Source organism: Oryctolagus cuniculus, chromosome X (genome assembly GCF_051225735.1).
Source record: "Oryctolagus cuniculus isolate XC-2025 breed Fujian yellow rabbit chromosome X, ASM5122573v1, whole genome shotgun sequence".
Classification (NCBI taxonomy): Eukaryota; Metazoa; Chordata; class Mammalia; order Lagomorpha; family Leporidae; genus Oryctolagus; species Oryctolagus cuniculus.
In genome coordinates, this window is record NC_142888.1 from 101,019,592 (window position 1) to 101,038,560 (window position 18,969).

The following is an 18,969-nucleotide window of genomic DNA, read 5'->3' on the forward strand; positions in this document are numbered from 1 at the left end:
CTGGTTTGGCTCTTATTTTCCAAGCTAGATCGGAAGCATCCATTGTACCCAGAACACAGCAGATGCTCTAAAATGGCTGTCACTATAAAATTTTACAGATTTGTTACTTACAACATATATTACTTTTGCAATTAGGTTACTACTTGCATTATCAATGTGTTTCTAGCCACACGCTAAGGCCACAAAACTTACCCATGTTAAGAAAATTGAGAAGCAACTAGAATAGATAGTAATATTAAATAATTAGGAGCAAACTTCTTAATTCAAAATCACAATTGTGTCATCTTTAAAATGCAGATGTGACAACAACTGGAAAGATGTTTCAGACAAATGATTCTGAGGTACACCATAGTTATTTCCTCAGTCAAAAATTACTCTAAAAAAGTATTTCACTTGTATCAGGCACACATGATAGATATCCAACAGTCATGCAATAGGTCATTCTCCCATAAATATACTACTCATCAATTTTTACAAAATAACTGAAAAGGAACATCTAGACTTATACCCTCTTGCCAGCTGTAAGACATGCTCAGCCCCTTCCCTCCCCTGCCTCAGATTCCCATTCTTAATTTTTACAATGATCTATTATCAGTTGGAATCTGGGTGGGAGGGAAGAGAAGCCCCACTTTGTTCCTAAATCTGTATATATGAAATATATGAAACTTGTATAACTTAAATACGATAAAAAGAATAAAGAAAAAAAAGACATGCTCAGCATTTCTCAATCCATTTAAAAATTATATCCTTCCTATTGGTCTCTAAAACTTTTAATTTGTATAGATACCACTTGTTTCCAAGAAAATGAAGATGAAATAAATAATTCTAGGCATGATTTCAGCCCTCTGTGTACCCCACATGTCAAGGAAATCAAACAAGATTTATTTTTCATATTTTTAGATGATATATCATTTGAAAACCATGCAGCCCATGGACTAAGACAAAAGTGAAAAGGAAGGATAAGAGGCTTATTGAATTATCGCTAGTTATTCTGAATAAGCAACAATATACACAATGATATACAATCATATGAGAAAACTATTGTTTATTTAGAAAAAAAGTTACACAGGTAGAATTCAGTAGATAAAAAAATTCTCTTAAAAATGTCACTGTGAAACTTTTCCAGATGAAAGCGCAGCAATACAAAGCTCCTGTAGCTGTAGACTTAAAACACAATAAACTTCTGATCCCCCGCCTCTGCCAAGATTTGTCTAACATAATTACAGGGGGAAAAATGGCAAGGGACAAGTGAGCAATGGTATCTTTTCCTTTTTCAAACAGATTTTAATGTTGCACATGTACTATTTTATAAAATGATTCCTAAGCATTACATAAGACACTTGCTCCCACTTTTTAGTGACAAGTATTAAAAACAGGCCAAATAATAAATTAAAACTAAGTTTTAAAATGAGGTAAATTCAAAACAGTTCAATAATTTTTTATTTTTGAACAGTAAAAAGGAAATGGGTGGGGGATGGGAGGGAAAACAACTAAACCCAGGCAATATTTAGTTAACCAAAAGTGAAATTCTGTACACATGTAACCTTATTTGCTTGTTGGAAACTGTATGCAGCACATTGTGCTAAAAATATCAAACAGTTTTACACTTTCAGCCATTACTGAAAATAAACATGTAGAAACCAAACAACAAGTTAAAATACAGTAATGTACAATTCAACAATTTTAAGTTTTCAGCATGGAGCAATAAAGCTGATAACTGAATAATTTAAGGAGATGAAAATGGGCCCTCTTCGATTCATAATCCCCGGCAATTTATTCAGGAAAATTAATTTCTGGTCACAGATGAACAATTTCATTCCAATATCACCTGAAAGAAACAAAGTGATTATATTGATAGATAAGGAATAAAGGAAGACTGGAAGGGAAGGAAGGAAGGAGAAAGGAGGAAACAAAGAAAAAGGAGGTGGGAAAGAGAAGGGAGGGAAAAAGGCAGCTAGGTTCTTTTAATATAAAAAGAGAAAGAAAAAAAGAAAGGAAAATTAGTAAGTTCCATCAATAATAAAGACTTGAATCAAGTCCCCAGAAAGGGATGAAATATTTGAGTATTTCTTATTATTGCCCACTCTTAGAAACCACTAAAGTCAGGCACATTATGACTTTTTTAAAAAACAAAAAGCAATGAATTTTTTGTGTTTGAGAAGGAGGGCTGGGGAAGAGTAGGGAGAAAAAATGAAATAGCAGTAAGGAAACATTTTACAAGCATAAACAATAGCTTATCAAAAAAGAAAACCATAACATGTAGCAAAGAATTCATTTTACATGATCAACAAAAGAAAAATGACATCACATTTTTCATAAGGACACAATTTTAATTGCGACATATTAAGATGCAATGTCTGCTAAATTATAAAAATTGCTTTAAAAATATATTGACTCAATTATACTCATTTCCTTTCCTTTATGTATTGACATTTTTCAAATACTGTATATTGAAATAAATTCAAAACATGATCATTACAATATGTGGCAAATAACTTCATATCTGCCTAACATTGTTCTCAAAGTTAAACTAATGCTTAATGCATTACTTTATTGATGAAAATACTACATTCACATATTTCATAAAACCAGAACTAGAAGGGGCCTTAGAAAATAATCACACTTCCATGAAATGCTGACAAATAATTTACATATCATTTCTACAAAGCATTCTGTTCACACCATGTATAATCTTGACATTGTCAATGATAATCATAGATACACTAATGTTGAACTTACAGTTTTAATACTTAAAAAGTCATTGTTCCTATCCATCAAACAATGAATGGATAAACACAATATGATACACATTCATTCAATGGAATATTATTTAGCTATAAAAAGGAACGGAGCACTGACATGCTACAACATGGATGAACCTTGAAAACATGATGCTAAGTCAAAGAACCCACATACAAAAGGCTGCATATTGCATGATTCCATTTACGTGAAATGTCCAAAACAGGCAAATCCATAGAGACAAAATACATCAGTGAATTACAAGGGTCAGGAGAAGAAAAAGAATTCAGAGTATGGTTGACAGACCTGGGATTTCTTTTCAGGGTGACAGAAATGTTATGGAATTAGACAGTGGCGATGATTGCACAACATAGTGAATATACTAAAAACCACTGAATTGTACACTTTTAAATGCTGAATTTCATCACAATTTTTTAAATTGCAAAAGAAAAAAAAGACTCAGTTCCAATAAGGAGCATGATCCTATCAGTATGGCCATAATTAGGCAATAAGAAATGGCTTCTCAGTCACGAAGATGTCACTTTAGAATTAGTGGACAATCAAAATTTTGACAACATAATTAATGGAACATTAAAGGATAAAATTGCTGTTAAAATATATAAAGAAGATCCTTCCCAGGAAACGAAATTAAAATTTTTACAAGAAGCCAAAATCCTCAAGCAATATAATCATCCCCATATTGTCAAACTTATAGGAATTTGCACACAATGATAGCCTATCTACATCATCAAGGAAGTGGTTCCAGGAGGCGACTTCCTCTCCTTTCTGAGAAAGAAGGATGAACTAAAACTCATCATTTAGTGAAATTTTCATTAGATGCTGCTTCTGGATGGCGTATCTTGAGTAAAAATTGTATACACAGGGACCTTGCGGCAAGAAACTGCGTGGAGGTGGAAATATTGTTCTGAAAATCAGTGACTTTGGAATGTCTCGTCAAGAGGATGGTGGTGTATATTCATCTTCTGACTTAAAGCAGATTCCCATTAAATGGACAGCACCAGAAGCTCTTAAATATGGGAGATATCATTCTGAGAGTGACGCATGGAGCTTTGGCATCCTCCTCTGGGAGACCTTCAGCTTAGGGGTCTGTCCATACCCTGGAATGACAAATCAGCAAGCACAAGAGCAAGTGGAAAGAAGATACTGGATGTCAGTCTCTCAGTAGTGTCCGGCAAGTAATCATAAAATAGTGCTGAAGTGTTGTGATTACAGACTTGAAAACCTCCCCCAAGTTCAATGAACTTCAGAAGGAGCCAGCTGCCAACAAGAAGTTAGTCACATAGTGATGAAATAGTCCTAAACTCAGCCTTTCGGACTTTATCTTCAGCAAAGTAATATTTTTCTTTTCATTGAGGTTATACCACATTACCTGCCACATTCTTCTAAGTTGTTTTTTTTTTTAAAGTATCATTTTAACCATTATATATAAGCAAGCATAGGTTCTGTACGTAAGTCGTCACACACACACACATCTCTTTTTCACACCTAGGACAGATGTGACTTCAGGAGCAGTTCAGAATCTGCATAGTCTCCATTACAGACCCTATACTGTTATTGGTAATACTATGTCTGCAGGGCACATTTCAACAAAAGGTGGTCTCCACTCTGCTGAAACAAGGTTACATTTATAAACATCATTTTATATTGAAAGCTATCTGGATCTCCTAAGTTTTCTTTTTCTTATGCCAGCAATTGGTCCTATATCGTAAGACTATTATTTCCCTACATTCTACCATGCCTTCCTCAGGGAATCAGAAAACTAAGTACAAAATGTCTTCAAAGAGAACTCTCTCAGAGTTGAGGCAGCTGACCAGCTGACTTTAAGAAGGATTACAGAGCTGTTACAACAAGAGGCAAATTTGAAATGCACAGTGATCTGGAGAAAAGAGCAGCTAGAGACCAGAAAGAGAAGAAAAGGCAGACAGAAAATCAGTCTTTTTATCAAGGCGTGCCTTTCTAAACATATACATGATTTTTAATTTTATGATCAAACCAAAAAGGTGCTAAGAAAGGTTTCAGCAATTCACAGATTACTCATACAAGAGCCTTCTTGATGGCAACGAATTTTTTAACAAAACTACAAAATACAAGCCCACCAAAACAAAACTAAACATTAAACTAAAATGTCTGGGATGTCCTCAAAGACAGCATCCCAGAATTGCTGCATTCCCTGCATCCAAAACTGTAAGGATTTCACAATCCTAATTTCCTCCCTCCCTCTGTCTGTCTGTCTGTCTCTCTCTCTCTCTCTCTCTCTCACACACACACACACACACACACACGAGTAAAAAGGCATAAGGATGAAGTTAACTTTTCAAAACTTGAACACACATTTATAAGGTAGAAAAAAGTTTGAAGGAGAAAGACACAGGGACAGCCACTGTAATTCTACTTTACTCCTGCATTTATCTTTACATTACAACCAAATAATTCTTACAACAAACATAGTTCCTGAGATATTTCATGTGGATAAAATATAACAGAATTAAAACTGGGACTCTAATGAGCTGAATCTTAAGCATATTCAGGGATGCCTCTCAGGATACATACATATATTTGGGATAGTCACATTCATGGCCAAATGTGGCATGACAGCCTTTTGTAAGTGCTTAACCCTGTTAGGTTTAACCAAAAACAGAACACCACACACACACACACAATCAGCACCCTAATGAATACTGGGCCTAAAAGAGCAAGGAAACAGAAAAATTCCTCCCATCCTATTCAACTGTGCAGCACTGATGAATATCATTGCCAAAGCCCATACCCAGTTTAAGAGTCTAAAAGACAATAATGAAGAGAAAAATGGATTGTGTCTATTATTTCAATTCTCTAATAAGTTTTACAAATATTAAATGTTTATCATATAAAGAACTAAATAAAAGCACAACAAATTTGCCTTCAAAAATATATTGCAAAACATATAACAAATTCTTTTTCATCAGTATGGTTTCCCATCTATCAAACACTGTAAATAAACTGAACCTTCTTTTGATGACAAAAAAAGTCACTGTTGCTGTTCATTATTTTCACACTCATGCCAAAGAGAAAAACTTAATATTGCTATAATGGTCCCTCTGTAAAGTTAACAAAGTATCTAAGACATAGGACATAATAAAAAAATACTTAATTGGAAGATTGGAATGAAGGGATACAGTTTCAGCCTTCAACAAAATCACAGTTTGGGAGAGGGGTACACAAGGTACTCTACATAGGAACCTGTGACTAGAACTTGGAAGGCAAGCCCACATGCACACATATTAGCAAGGGGAGGCTACTGAGGAAGCAACTTAATCAAACACTCCCTAGCCCTATACAAATTACTACCATCAGGAACCTACTTCAAAATGACAATACATTCCTAAAATAAAAAATCCTTCAGAGCTTCGAGGCCAGTTTTCAAGTATGGACTGAAGGAAAAAACAAAAAGCTTAGAGCAGGAATTACACAATCAATAGTCTACAAGGGCTAGGAATGTAACAGAAATAAATGATGTCGCTGAGTGAGAACAGACTGACCTTTTTTTTTTAAGGTCTTGGCTTGGGGCCAGAGTTGCACCATAACAGGTAAAGCCGCCACCTGGGACATGGGCATCCCATATGAGGGCAAGTTTGAGACAAGGCAGCTCCACTTCTGATGCTGCTCCCTGCTAATGTGCCTGGGAACGTAGTGAAGGATGGCCCAGGTGCTAGGGCCCTTACACCCATTTGGGAGATCTGGAAGAAGCTCCAGACTCCTGGCTTTGGGGAGGGAATGAACCAGTGGAAAAAGCAATCAATTAAAAAAAAAACACAAAGCATTGTGTGATACACTCCAGCAAGCCACATTCTACCAAAGGGCTGAGAATTTGCAGCCTTGGGATAGAACTCAGGTAAGAGTTAGGGTTCAGGTATGAAATGGAGATGAGAAATGAATCTGCAATATATATTCAGCTTGCTGAAATGGAGGATTAGAATAGGAATGTACTAGATTTAAAATACAGATGATAGTGTGGGTATTTAGCCTAGCAGTTAAAGATACTGGTTAGGGGGCTGACGCTGTGGCGTAGCGGGTAAAGCCGCCGCCTGCAATACCAGCATCCCATATGGGTGCCGGTTCAAGTCCCAGCTGCTCCACTTCCAATCCAGCTCTCTGCTATGGCCTGGGAAAGCAGTAGAAGATGGCCCAAGTCCTTAGGCCTCTGCATCCATGTGGAAGACCCGGAAGAAGCTGCTGGCTTCAGACAGGCGCAGCTCTGGCCATTGCAGCCAATTAGGGAGTGAACCAGCGGATGGAAGACCCCCCCCTCCGCCTTTCCTTCTCTCTCTCTATGTAAGTCTGACTTTCAAATAAATATTAAAAAAAAAAGTTTTAAAGATACTGGTTAGGAAACTGGCATCCCATGTTGGAGGGCCTAGACTAAGTTCCCAACTCTGGCTAACTCCAGCTTCCTGGGAGGCAGGAGGTAATGGCTCAAGTAGGTGGGTCCTTATCACCCACAAAGAACTGGATTCACTTCACCCTGGCCCAGTCCGTCAGTCTTTCTCTCTCTCTTGACTATATTAAAAACAAAATGAAGTAACATTATGAAAGTTGGGTTCTAAGGACTTAAATAGTATTCACTTATGCAAGTTTTAAAAATACAGATGGACAGGATATAGCTAATTGTTGACACTCTTTAACATCAAAATCCTAGGTCCAAAATAATAAAGAAAGGGCAACTGAGCACCTCAAGGTCTGGGAGCCAAGTGTCAGCTTAGCACAGCAGCTCAATCACAGAAAGGACTCTCAAAAGCGTGACAAGCTCAACATTCCTGTGTTGAGGAACACACATATCAAATTAAAATCGATAAGCCAAAGGTTAGTTCTTTGGGGACAATTTTAATAGGCAGGAATTTTTAAAGAAGATTAAAGTAGAGAAAAGATTAGAAGCAAAACAGCTAGTAATGTTCAAGAGACTAAATCAAAAAGAGGTAAGATGAATTTGGACAAAGATGTTACGGGTAGCAGAAGATATAGAAAAAGACAGGATCTTGCAAACAAAAACAAAAAACAAAAACAAAAAACAGGCAGGGCAGGTGTTTGGCCTAGTAGTTAAGATGCCTCTGTCCCATACAGAAAAGCCTGATTCAAGTCCTGGTTCCAGCTCCTGACTCTAGTTTCCTACTAATGCACACCATGAGAAACAGTGGATGATGGATCCTACTACCTGCTACCCACATGAGAAACCTGGATTGAATTCCTGGCTCCTGGCTTTGGTCTGGGCTAAGCCTAGTTGTTGTGGACATTTGGGAAATAAGCCAGAGAACAGGTGTGTGTGTGTGTGTGTGTGTGTGTGTGTGTGTGTGAAATAAAAAAAAATACACAAGGGAAGAAGACAGAAGACTTTACAAGGAATTTAACTGAGTCACATTTATATAGTATATTTTCTTAATAGAAAATAAAAGGGGAGTATGGAGATTTTGAGATAGCCTATATAGCTAGATGGAACCAGTTAGAAATAGTAAGACCTCTAAAAAACAAAAAGGAACACATACAAAAAGACTTGACCAATCCTAGAATGAACCCAAACAGAAAGCGGCAGTCAGAAAAATCAGACCTTCACATAATTAAGAGTTTACTCAAGAATAAACTATAATACACACTTTTCAGGAAGAAGTTAAACAGGATTACCATCAAGCTAAATGTTATCTTTTAAAGGATATCTGAATCTAAAAGCTCTGCTATAAAACTATCAGCCAAACACCTCACCCTAGCCAGTCTTTTCATGATTTTGTTCCTGATAGATTATAGACAGGTAAAAGTACAAATGCATGATCAAGGGAAGAATTCAATGAAATTTGTAACAAAGCCTCATATACAAAATAATACTTAGATACTAAGTAAAAAGACATGTATAAATTCACAGTAAAAAATTGTGACAGTAGTTGGCTCTTTTCCTAATGAAGATGAGAGGCAGGCTTCTTGTTTCTTTAATAGAGAGACCTACCTCATGGTGAAAGCAAAATCCCAAATTAAAAGAAAGGCTAAGGTAAAGAATGAGAGAAGAAAGATTAAGTCTACCAGAGACTATAGCTAGTTGTCAGAATGAGGGGTGAGGGTAATGAAGACTAGAATTGAAGAGGAGTAATATTTCTTTTACAATCTTCAAATTTAAAAAGATTTAAACTACAAATGCTGGTTCCTAGCTCTTGTTTAACCTACTTTACTTAGATAACTAGCCCAAAATAACAGAACAGAAACAGCATGCCACTCAGAAGCAACCTCAAATCCCTGCTTTATAGCCAAAATAAACATGAAAAAAATCCACACCCTAAAGCCCGTACCCTCAACTAGAACTAGCTCTCAGACACTTAACTCACCTGTACCTGTAAATAGCCTGGTTTATCTATCTGGCTTCATAAAAGGTTAGAAGTAGCTAATAACATTAGGGAGAAATAATAGATAGTAAGTATACTTAATATTATTAAGAAATGGAAACTAACATGAAAACAAGAAAATGGACAATAAAAAAGCAGAGTCAACAACTTCAGATACATCTCTCTGGAACCATCAAATAAACCACTAAATGTAGGAGAAAATCATCTTACACATTTCAATAATCCTAAGGCATCAGCAAATAGTAACTATTCTGATAATGATGGACACAGAATTTATTTAAGATGGTTAAATCACTTTGTAAGTCTCACATAACACATAAGCGAATTTCCTTGAAAACAAAGTTGCACATCTTAAATTCTAGAACTAAAAGCAGAGACCTTATTTTCTAGCTTTGTAAAACATGGGAAGTAGTAGAAAAAGGCAAAAAAAAAAAAAAAACGTTAAAAATCTTTGGATTACATGTCTGCGTGAGAAGGCATAAAGAACAGAAAACACTCAAGGAATAAAACCTAAGTTTGAGTATTGGCTCAATTGGACAATATCTCTGTGATTTTCATCAACTTAACCCTAAGAGCCTCAGTTTCTTTACCTGTGAAATGCAAATACTAATACTACTTATAGGACCACAAATACTTCAAAAAGTTAATTAACTACCCAGAGCAGATGGGAATGAGTGGTGAAGAGAAAACCAGATATTCTTAAATACATCTTGGTGTTTAAAAAAAAATGCGTGGCAACTCAGTAAGCTTAAGTCAAAAACAGCTTTAAAAATAACTATGAGTCTTGTTTCACATCTATATCCAAAGACTTTATCCTTATAGTTAGGTGAAAAAAAATTAAGTAGCTATATCTTGCAAAATGGATCTAGTTTCTTAAACAGTATTAGTTCTTTAACATGACAGTACATACATTTATATCTTTAAATAAAAAGGAGATAAGAGACTACTCACCTTGATTTAAAGTCTTCATTATCTGTGTTTATCTGAGGACTTATGAGTAGATGAAAAATTAAGGGAAAACAACTTTGGAGGAAATAAAGAATAGTGTCTCAACCTTCAGGCAATTCCTCAGGTTGCAGGCCTAAGCATCTGGATCAGCCTGATAGCTGCAAACTTCCCAGCCCTGCTCCTAACTTGGCCCTTCTATTTCCCATGTTCAGTCACCATGGGAGTCAAAGAACAAAAATCCCAAACATCAGGTTTCCCACTTCCACATTTCATATATTTGAGAGGGTTACCTTGAAAGACCACTGGGGGGAGGGGGGTTATGAAGCCTTTAGCATTTAGACCACAGACTTCAGGGTATAATTCTAAATACATGCAGTATCAAAATTTTTTCATTATACCACCACCACCACCACTACTACTGAAAACACCAATAAATGAAAAGGATATTGTTTCTTTTCTTCCTTTCCTCCTGAACTGTCCCGTTTCTCTTTCTTTTCTATCTTTTCTTTATCATGCCTGGACTCCTATAAGGAATGGTGCAATTAGATGGGGAAGAGAAAGCCAAATGTAAAAAAATCAGTTCAAAATCCCTTTTCATCACCTACAAGCCAGAATTTTTCTTCAAAGATTTACTTAATATGGTACCAAAAGCACAATCAACAAGAGAAAAAAAAAAAGAAAACTAGAAACATACACTGGACTCCACAAAAGAACAAGGAACTTTCTTGCATCAAAGTATGGCTAGAGAAAAAAATAAACTTCAAAAAAGGCAGGCTAAAACTCAGGTGAACAGAAAGTGATGGAATGCAATTTTTAGAGGTCACTAATTACCTCTCAATAATCTGAGACTGAACTGGCTCTAATTCCCCAGTTAACCTTGCGGCCTCCCTCCCCCCAATGTCTCCTTTCTTCCCACACCCAGGTAATTAACAAAAGAAGACTCAAAAAAACTCTAGGGCAACCTTGCAGTTCAGTGTGTTAAGCTGCTCCATGCAATGCCAGCATGCCATATGAGCACTGAATGCCCACTGGAGTCTTAGCTGCTCCACTTCTGATCCAGCTCCCTGCTAATGCACCTAGGAAGGCAGCAGAGGCTGTGCCAAGTGCTTGGGCCCCTGGCACCCACATGGAAGACCCAGAAGGAGTTCCATGCTCCTGACTTCAGCCTCGTTCAGCTCTGGCCCTTGCAGCCATTTGTGGCATGAACCAGCAAATAGATTTCTCCCTCTCCCTCCAACAACACTGGTGTCTTTCAAATAAATAAATATTTACCAAAAAAGAAAAAACTCAATATTTGGTAAATTCTCAAAAGGATGATTTAAAAAAAAATAAAGAACATTGTTTTGTTTTCCTAATTTACCTTTTTGCCACCGGAAGAGATTTTATCCATCTTCTCGGACTTAAATGAATCACCACCTTTTTCTTTGCCTGAAGATTTTGACTTATTTTTTTCCTTGTCTTTCTCATTTGGGTAAGGAGAGTCACATGGACTTTCACTTTTGCGTTTTGATACCCCCACTACAATTACAAAAGAGAATCATGAAAGCCCTTTCCAATTCACATTGACAATTGCTTCAAAGGCATTAATAAGTCTACCTACTTGTTCCATTTTCCTCTTTACGCCTCTTGGCTATGTCCGGTGGCACTTCACGGTCACTGTTTGAGTGATCCTAGAACCGAGAATTGTGAACTACATTGATCAAGGGTTTACATTTTTGCTTTAAAGTATCGCTTTTATACAAGAAGAGTGAAGCTAACTAGCATTGGAGAACATTTGCAGTAGTTTCACATACTTGGTAAAAATGGCATGAAAGACAAGCACAGCTGGTACAGATTACTAGGCTGAAGATCCTTATTATTGTGAAGACGCAAACACACTTCAGGGTGAAAATACCAGTTAGAACATGAAATAATAAGCTGCTATGGAACAAACTAGTATTTTCAAAGAAGCAACAAACATGATAATGAGTTTTCCAAACTAGTTGTAAAAAAATTACAAACCCTTTTCCGCTCTTTCCTGTCCTTCTCATCTTTTTTCTCTCTTTCTCTGGATCTTTCCCTCGACTTGTCCAAATCTTTCTTGTCCATTTCTCTCTCCTTACTCTTGGATAGTGGTGGAGGAGTATGATTAATGTAGAGCTGTTAAATTAAGGTAATATTACTAAAGATTATTAATTTTCCAGTATTGGCATCACTTGTTTGTTTATTAAGTGAAAGACAATTGGTAGTTAGACCCCAAGTCAAAACTGGTCAGCTGTTTAGACTCCAAAAGGTTTAAAAAAAAAAAAAAAAGGCAGGAGGAGGACATGGGACAAATTATACAGAGGTTTTAATTCTTGGCCTTACAAAAATTGTCACTTAAACTCAATAAGTTTGTTACTACCTCAATTGATATTCATTAGTAAATTAACAGCGAGAATTTACTGTTCTAAAGACCTGTAACCATTATTCGGAGAATCCATATGTGAAAAAATAGGGACTTGATTTTTCTCTACCATAAAACCATAAAAAGTAAGCCTCTACACAATCATGGAAATTTTAAACAGTCTTTCCAGGCACTGAAAGGCAGTCAACAACAGTGAGTAAAGGTGCAAAAATAAAATCTAGCCATAATTTTACTAGTTAAGCCTTTTCTGCCTCAGTGTAAACCATGCAGAGATTACCCTAAGTTAGCTTTACAAATATAAGGGCTACATATTCTTCTGAGCACACTCCAATTTCTATCAAATAGCCACAACTGATGGTAAATTCTGTTATTGGTTCCAAATAACTCAGAAAAACATTTTGACAGCTGAAAATTATGAAACTCAAAGAATGAAAAATGAACCAATATTCTCTGCCAAAAGGCATATAGGAAATAAAACATCCAAACACCAAGGATATTCTAACTGTAAATAATCTGAGAGATAACCCTACTCATACAAGGTGTAAATTCGGAAATTCACTATAAAAGAAAATATTTAGGAAGTAGGAAATATTCAGATATATAACTTTATAGCATTTATATCCAAACTTATGTTTAATAACAGATATTAAGAGTATCAGGAAGCAGAATGGTAAATATAATTCATTATGTAACTACACAATTCTAGATATACCTCAAGAATAAAATAGTGAATCTAAAGTCAAATATTTTTACATGAAGAAACCCTTTGGTATTCAAAGGAATACATGAAAAAGAAGACTCTCAGTTTGAGAACTAAGCACTTTAACACCACCAAACATTTTCAATTCAGTTGGCTCCGAAATACTGGCAGAGCAAGGCAGAAGTATATTCTTTAAAATTTTAATGTTTAAAAAGCTGATGATTAACTGAAATAGACAGTGTTTATTAATAACAAAGAGCAAGAGAATGATAAACAGTCTTGCTGGATACAATGCCTTAAATGACAAGTCAAGATTTTTCTAATTGTGAGGTTTATTTCTAACTGTGAGTTAATATTACTTATGCAACTGTTAAGACAAAAGAAATAATACTGCAATACTCAAAGTTTCTCTAAGAAAAGTATTGGGGGGCAGAGGGAGGCTTGTGATCACAAAAACCACACAACCCTCCATAAGAATGAAGTTTTAACTGTGCCTACTTCAATCCTGTATTACAAGGAATTGAGAAACTTTTCTAGGACTTCCTTCTGGTATTAATGTTCAAATATTTCATTCTTGACATAAAAAGTCAAATAGTTCAATTGACACACAATCAGACATTCTTAGTACAGAAATGTACCCAATTCAATTCCTTTTCTCTACCATTTGGAGAATAGTTTTGATCATAATACTTCTTTCCACAAAGCCATAAAGTTTCTCAATGCCTACTGAATAAATGCATACTCCTCAGGCTTAGGCATCCCAAGCTCTCTACATTTTTATAAGTGCACGCTACTATACAGCAAACCAATGCATTCTATTTACTATCATTGCTCCCTGTCCTCTGTCCTTTCCAGCAGTTCTCTTTATTAGAATGGCCACAAACTTTCATCTCCATCTCTTAAAATCCTACTTAGCCTTCAAATATAGCCCTCAAAATTCTGCAACTCAATTTTTGGAGAAATATTGTAGTATTTTATATTTTCCCTTTTTTGTGACAAGTATTCCCTGATGATTTCAGATCACTTATTTTTTTTTCCATCCACAACACAGTTTCCAATATAGCAAGAGAGCTAAGATGCCATTTCTAGTTTTATACACTTCTTAGTACCTTGTAAACACAGTGAGTGCTCAATATACAGCTGCCAAATAAAATAATCATTTCAGAGTAGGCATCTGGCACAGTGGTTAAGACACTGTTTGGGAGTGCCCACATCCCATATTGGAGTGCCTGGGTTTGAGTCTTGGCTCTGCTTCCAATTCCAGCTTACTGCAAATGCAGATGCTGGAAGGCAATGGGTGATGATTCAAGTACTCAGGTACCCGCCTTATAGCTCTGTTGAATTTTATTCTTGATTTGCTTTCACTCCTGACACTGGGATCAAGATCTAAAAGAGAACTTGACCAATTTTCAAAAAAAATCTGTTCAGGAAAACACTGCTGCACTGAAGATTCAACAAACAAAGATGGCCTCACTTTTAGTCTTGGGTTTGGCTGTAAATCCTCATTTTAAAATGGTGAATAAAATTAAAAGCTAAATTCTATCTTGAGCTAGTTACAGCTGTTCTCCTAAGTTACAGAGTTTTGGTTAGACTAACATGCCTACGAGAACTTTTTTCATCAAATGTACCTACTAGGATTGGTAGTTCAAAACACAACTGACCAAAACTGGAAATATACCAGCTGGAAATTAGGACTGGTGGCTGAACTGACAGAAAAGATTTGGATACTAAGCTAAATTTTTCTCCCCTTTAACTAATCGCACTTGACAAGCAAAATCCATGTATTACTTTTAACATGGATTAGAAAGTGAAAATAGCAAGTAATAAAACAGAATCTCTGAGGCAAAGCATAACTAAACAGTCAAACGGAAGCAGGGAAACAGGTTTATATGTACAAGTGACAAGATAACATGAAAAATAGACACATATCTTCCAAACCCTCTGAGTAAAAAGCTACCCCCAGAACAGTGAGGTCATGATCAATTTGAGATCAAAGTCCAGCAGAAAAAAAGTTTTCTAAGACATTCATGTGCTATTAAACTTTCTAGACACATAAAAATGCCAACATCAGCTACTACACAAACCAGTACATTGAGTGCTTTACCAAAGTCCAAAGGATTTTAAGAGTTCATGTCAAATATTTACTGAATATCTAACTTTATTTCCACATAAGTGTCTAAAAAGGAGTATGAGCCACATAATTTTCAGAAGTGTATTCATATGCCATTTTGAAAATTTTCTCCTTGTATGTGGAATAAATCTATGAAAATTTACATGCCCACAAAATTCATTTTTTAAATGGTGGGTAGAATGACTTGAATCACTGTACCTAGAAGACAAGACAAACACACTAAAGGAGCTTCAAACCCCTTCAACCATTGTTGAAATGGCACTGAAGTGGCTAAGAATGGAGGAACCCTAATTTTGGTTCACACTGTGGTACTAAGAAGTTGTATATGGGGCCAACGCCATGGCTCACTTGGTTAATCCTCCGCCTGCAGCGCTGGCATCCAATATGGGCGCCAGGTTCTAGTCCTGGTTGCTCCTCTTCCAGTCCAGCTCTCTGCTGTGGCCTGGGAGGGCAGTGGAGGATGGCCCGAGTGCTTGGGTCCCTGCACCTGCATGGAAGACCAGGAGGAAGCACCTGGCTCCTGGCTTCGGATTGGCGCAGCACCGGTCGTGGTGACCATTTGGGGAGTGGACCAACAGAAGGAAGACCTTTCTCTCTGTCTCTCTCTCACTGTCTATAACTCTACCTGTCAAAGAAATAAATAAAAAGAAGCTGTATGCTACTTGGAAAAGCAAGAACATTCTCAGTCTCTCATCTGTCAAAAAAGACGCTATCACTATCCTATTTATCTCTTAGCATTTTTATGAACAAGAAATGAGATATGTCATACAATAATGCATTTTCAAAAGGCTTTTGACAAATTTGAGGAGCAATAATCATCATTGATTAGAAAATCCAGTTACTTTTAACAGCAGATTTCAAATTGCTTCAAAGGATGTTTAGTAAATAAATACTCACAAGTTACCACTATTAACCCCTGAATTAAGATAGCCTACACAAGTCACTGATGGTTACTACTGACAATACAATCCCAAACTGGTTATGAAGATTGACTATAGTGCAATATATATTTAATTTAGCTAATAAGAAAGTTTTACTTTAAACAAAGTACTTATAAGTCCAACTGATACTCTTCTGAATAATACAGCATGTTCACAAACAATGCTACAGTTTTAACACACAAGCATGTTGGCTAATCTAAACTGTTGGAATCAGTGCTCACTTGCCCAGTATCCACAGACATTTCATTTATAACACTATGGATCTAAAAGCAGTTAATAACATCAATTGGTTCTGTTTTAAAGTTCCATATGGCCCATAATTAGCAGATTTAAGAGAAGGCAAAAGCAGAAAATCAAAGCAAAGGAAAATTCAAATTTTATAATGAAGACAACATAAACAATGGACAATTCAACTATAATGCTGAAATTAACTTTGTAGTAAGATACACAAACTGTACACTATGTTCAATAGCAGAATTTTCAAGAAAGTAGACTAACAGGTAAGATTGACTACTGACATGTAAACACAACCAACAACTTAAGAATTCCCGGGATGATTATTTTACATTTATTATATCTCCTAATATGCTGCAACTTTCAAATAGGTACCTCAGCAGAGGAGATTTAAAGGCAATATAAAGAGCTTTATGAATGAAGAAGGGATCATGTTTTAGAATAGTTATGTAAATGCATCAGATTTATTTTTTGGATCTTTTGGCTTGTCCAAAAAGAAGTCAGAATACAGCCTGGCAGATTTATTTTGAGAAATTAAATAAACCTAATCCCCAAAACAAACCAATAACTCCTCCCCAAACATTAAACTTATTTCCAGATTTTGAAGCAAAAAAGGAAAATGTATAACACAGCAAACAAGGAGAGATTATAGAAAGATTGCCACATTACACATATTTTATAACAATCTCATTAAAAGAGACCATTGTAATCTGTTGCTTCAGATTGTGTTAGGTTGTTTTTTTTTTTCCTTTTTTAAGGTTATTCTAAGGAAGCAGGATACTTCCTACTGATCCTAGGTTAATAATGAACTTACTAATGTGAGGGTATCCATTAAGTAAAAGTACGTTTTGGTTTACTTAGGCATGATGATTTTAAAAGACTCAAACCTTTGTTGAAGACTCCTTGAGTTCGATGAGACTGTCCTGTAGAAAATGAATGGAGATGACAGGTGAGCTGGCATAGTTCTCAGAACCCAGAGGAACTTTTGGAAGTATGGCTGTAACCTGGAAATAAACCAGCTACTTCTTGTGAGGATAAATTTCGTGATATCATTAGCAATATGAGTATCAACAGTAAAACAAAAACAAAATCATGTAATGGAGTTGTAATGTTTAAAAAAAAACTAAATTATATGTACTCAGTGTGAGAAATAAAAATTTATTCTGCTCAGAATTCAAAAATAAATGTCAATGCCACATTTTTCTTATCTTAGTACTTAATAGGTAATTAAGAACACAAAACATTTTTCTCCACAAAAAGCTTAAAATAGTGGAGGTCACTGTGGAAGAACAACACTAATTTGTATTTTTATAGTTTTTCTTAATTGGGAGGCTTCAAATTTTACTTAGGTTGTAATTCTAACATAAATACATACAGTTTCGATCTCAACTAGAAAACTCAGTGGCATTATTAAAAAGAAAACAAAGTACAGTCTATAAATGAACAATCACTTTTTTTGCAAAGTGCCTATAATGATGAATCATATTACCTCCCACCAAAAAAAAAAAAAGAAAAGAAAGAGAAAGTAAAAACAAAAACAGAAAGAAAAAAAGGTATTTTAAAAAAGAAAAAAAATCAATTATAATATTCCACCACAGTGTTCTTGATGAAGAATAAATAACTTACAGTTTTAAAAGTTCAACGTACTGCAAATTCAAAGATTCCATGAAATTAGATGACTTTAGAATTAAAATTAAATATGGAGCAAGGAATGGCTACCCTGAGTCTTCAAGAAGGCTACACCCACGATTTTGTGCTGCAGTTGAATGCCTGGGGTTTCTCTTTGCTGGGTGGTAGGATTGGATGCCACATCTGCTTTTATCGTAACGCAAGGTTCAACTTGTTGGGAACCCAATGGGTATAAACAAACCTCCAAGGGAAGATACAACAGAAGCTGCATGCTCACTGAATATACACAACTACAGGAGAACTGATCACCAAGGAGACTTTAAAATGGAACTCCTTTCAAGATTCCTTCTTAGAAGGCACATCGGTATGATGCTCATCAAGAAGCTTGATGAATTCAGAGGTATCTTGTTTATCCTGTATCATCCAGGGTGTCTTCAGTACTAAATATTCTTCAATATTTATGCTGAAAAATAGGCTTCATTCTGCTGAAAAGATTCATTTGCTTGTAGCTACCATTGCACTCCAAAAAAGACTGCTTAAAGCAGCGAGGCACTTCGTGGTAAAATTTCTCTTGCACTTTGAAACACTACAAAATTAGTGCTAGGTCCTTGAAGTTTAACATTTTTATAACAAAAATTATCAATGGGAAAAAATCAGTCCACCGATATAGAAAAATTCATTTTCTAATGCAATATAAAACCTCCAGTGGCTCCAGTGAATACTTGGCACAAGACTTGAAGGAAGTCAGGACACTGGTATTCCAAACAGGTGAGCCTAATACGGACGCTGCCTTCCTCAGGCTATACTAACCTTTACTGCGGAGGAATGTGATGGAGAAGGGTGAGTATCAATTTTGCGGCGTTTTTGTTCTGTTAGGACAA

General features: G+C 35.9%; 1 protein-coding gene and 1 pseudogene across 31 annotated transcripts in view; one reads left to right on the forward strand and one right to left on the reverse strand.

The window, feature by feature from the left end:
• Nucleotides 1-1,020: 1,020 nt before the first annotated feature.
• THOC2 (THO complex subunit 2) overlaps nucleotides 1,021-18,969 on the reverse strand; it is a 117,621-nt gene continuing 99,672 nt past the window's right edge. For 8 of the 31 annotated variants that reach the window (XM_051827775.3, XM_070066523.2, XM_070066520.2 and 5 more), the window contains 8 exons: nucleotides 18,899-18,957; nucleotides 17,347-17,463; nucleotides 12,069-12,206; nucleotides 11,668-11,737; nucleotides 11,428-11,585; nucleotides 10,515-10,591; nucleotides 10,071-10,116; nucleotides 1,021-3,857 (listed from right to left, as the gene is read on the reverse strand). In XM_051827775.3, coding sequence (XP_051683735.1) covers nucleotides 10,089-10,116; nucleotides 10,515-10,591; nucleotides 11,428-11,585; nucleotides 11,668-11,737; nucleotides 12,069-12,206; nucleotides 17,347-17,463; nucleotides 18,899-18,957 — 647 coding nt within the window. In that variant the 3' untranslated portion in view covers nucleotides 1,021-3,857; nucleotides 10,071-10,088. Of the gene's footprint in view, nucleotides 4,018-10,070; nucleotides 10,117-10,514; nucleotides 10,592-11,427; nucleotides 11,586-11,667; nucleotides 11,738-12,068; nucleotides 12,207-17,346; nucleotides 17,464-18,085; nucleotides 18,958-18,969 lie in introns of those variants that run through there. The other 23 variants (XM_008273167.5, XM_017349786.4, XM_070066522.2 and 20 more) reach the window with 13 other exon arrangements.
• Nucleotides 3,241-4,189, forward strand: LOC108178708 (tyrosine-protein kinase Fer pseudogene; annotated as a pseudogene).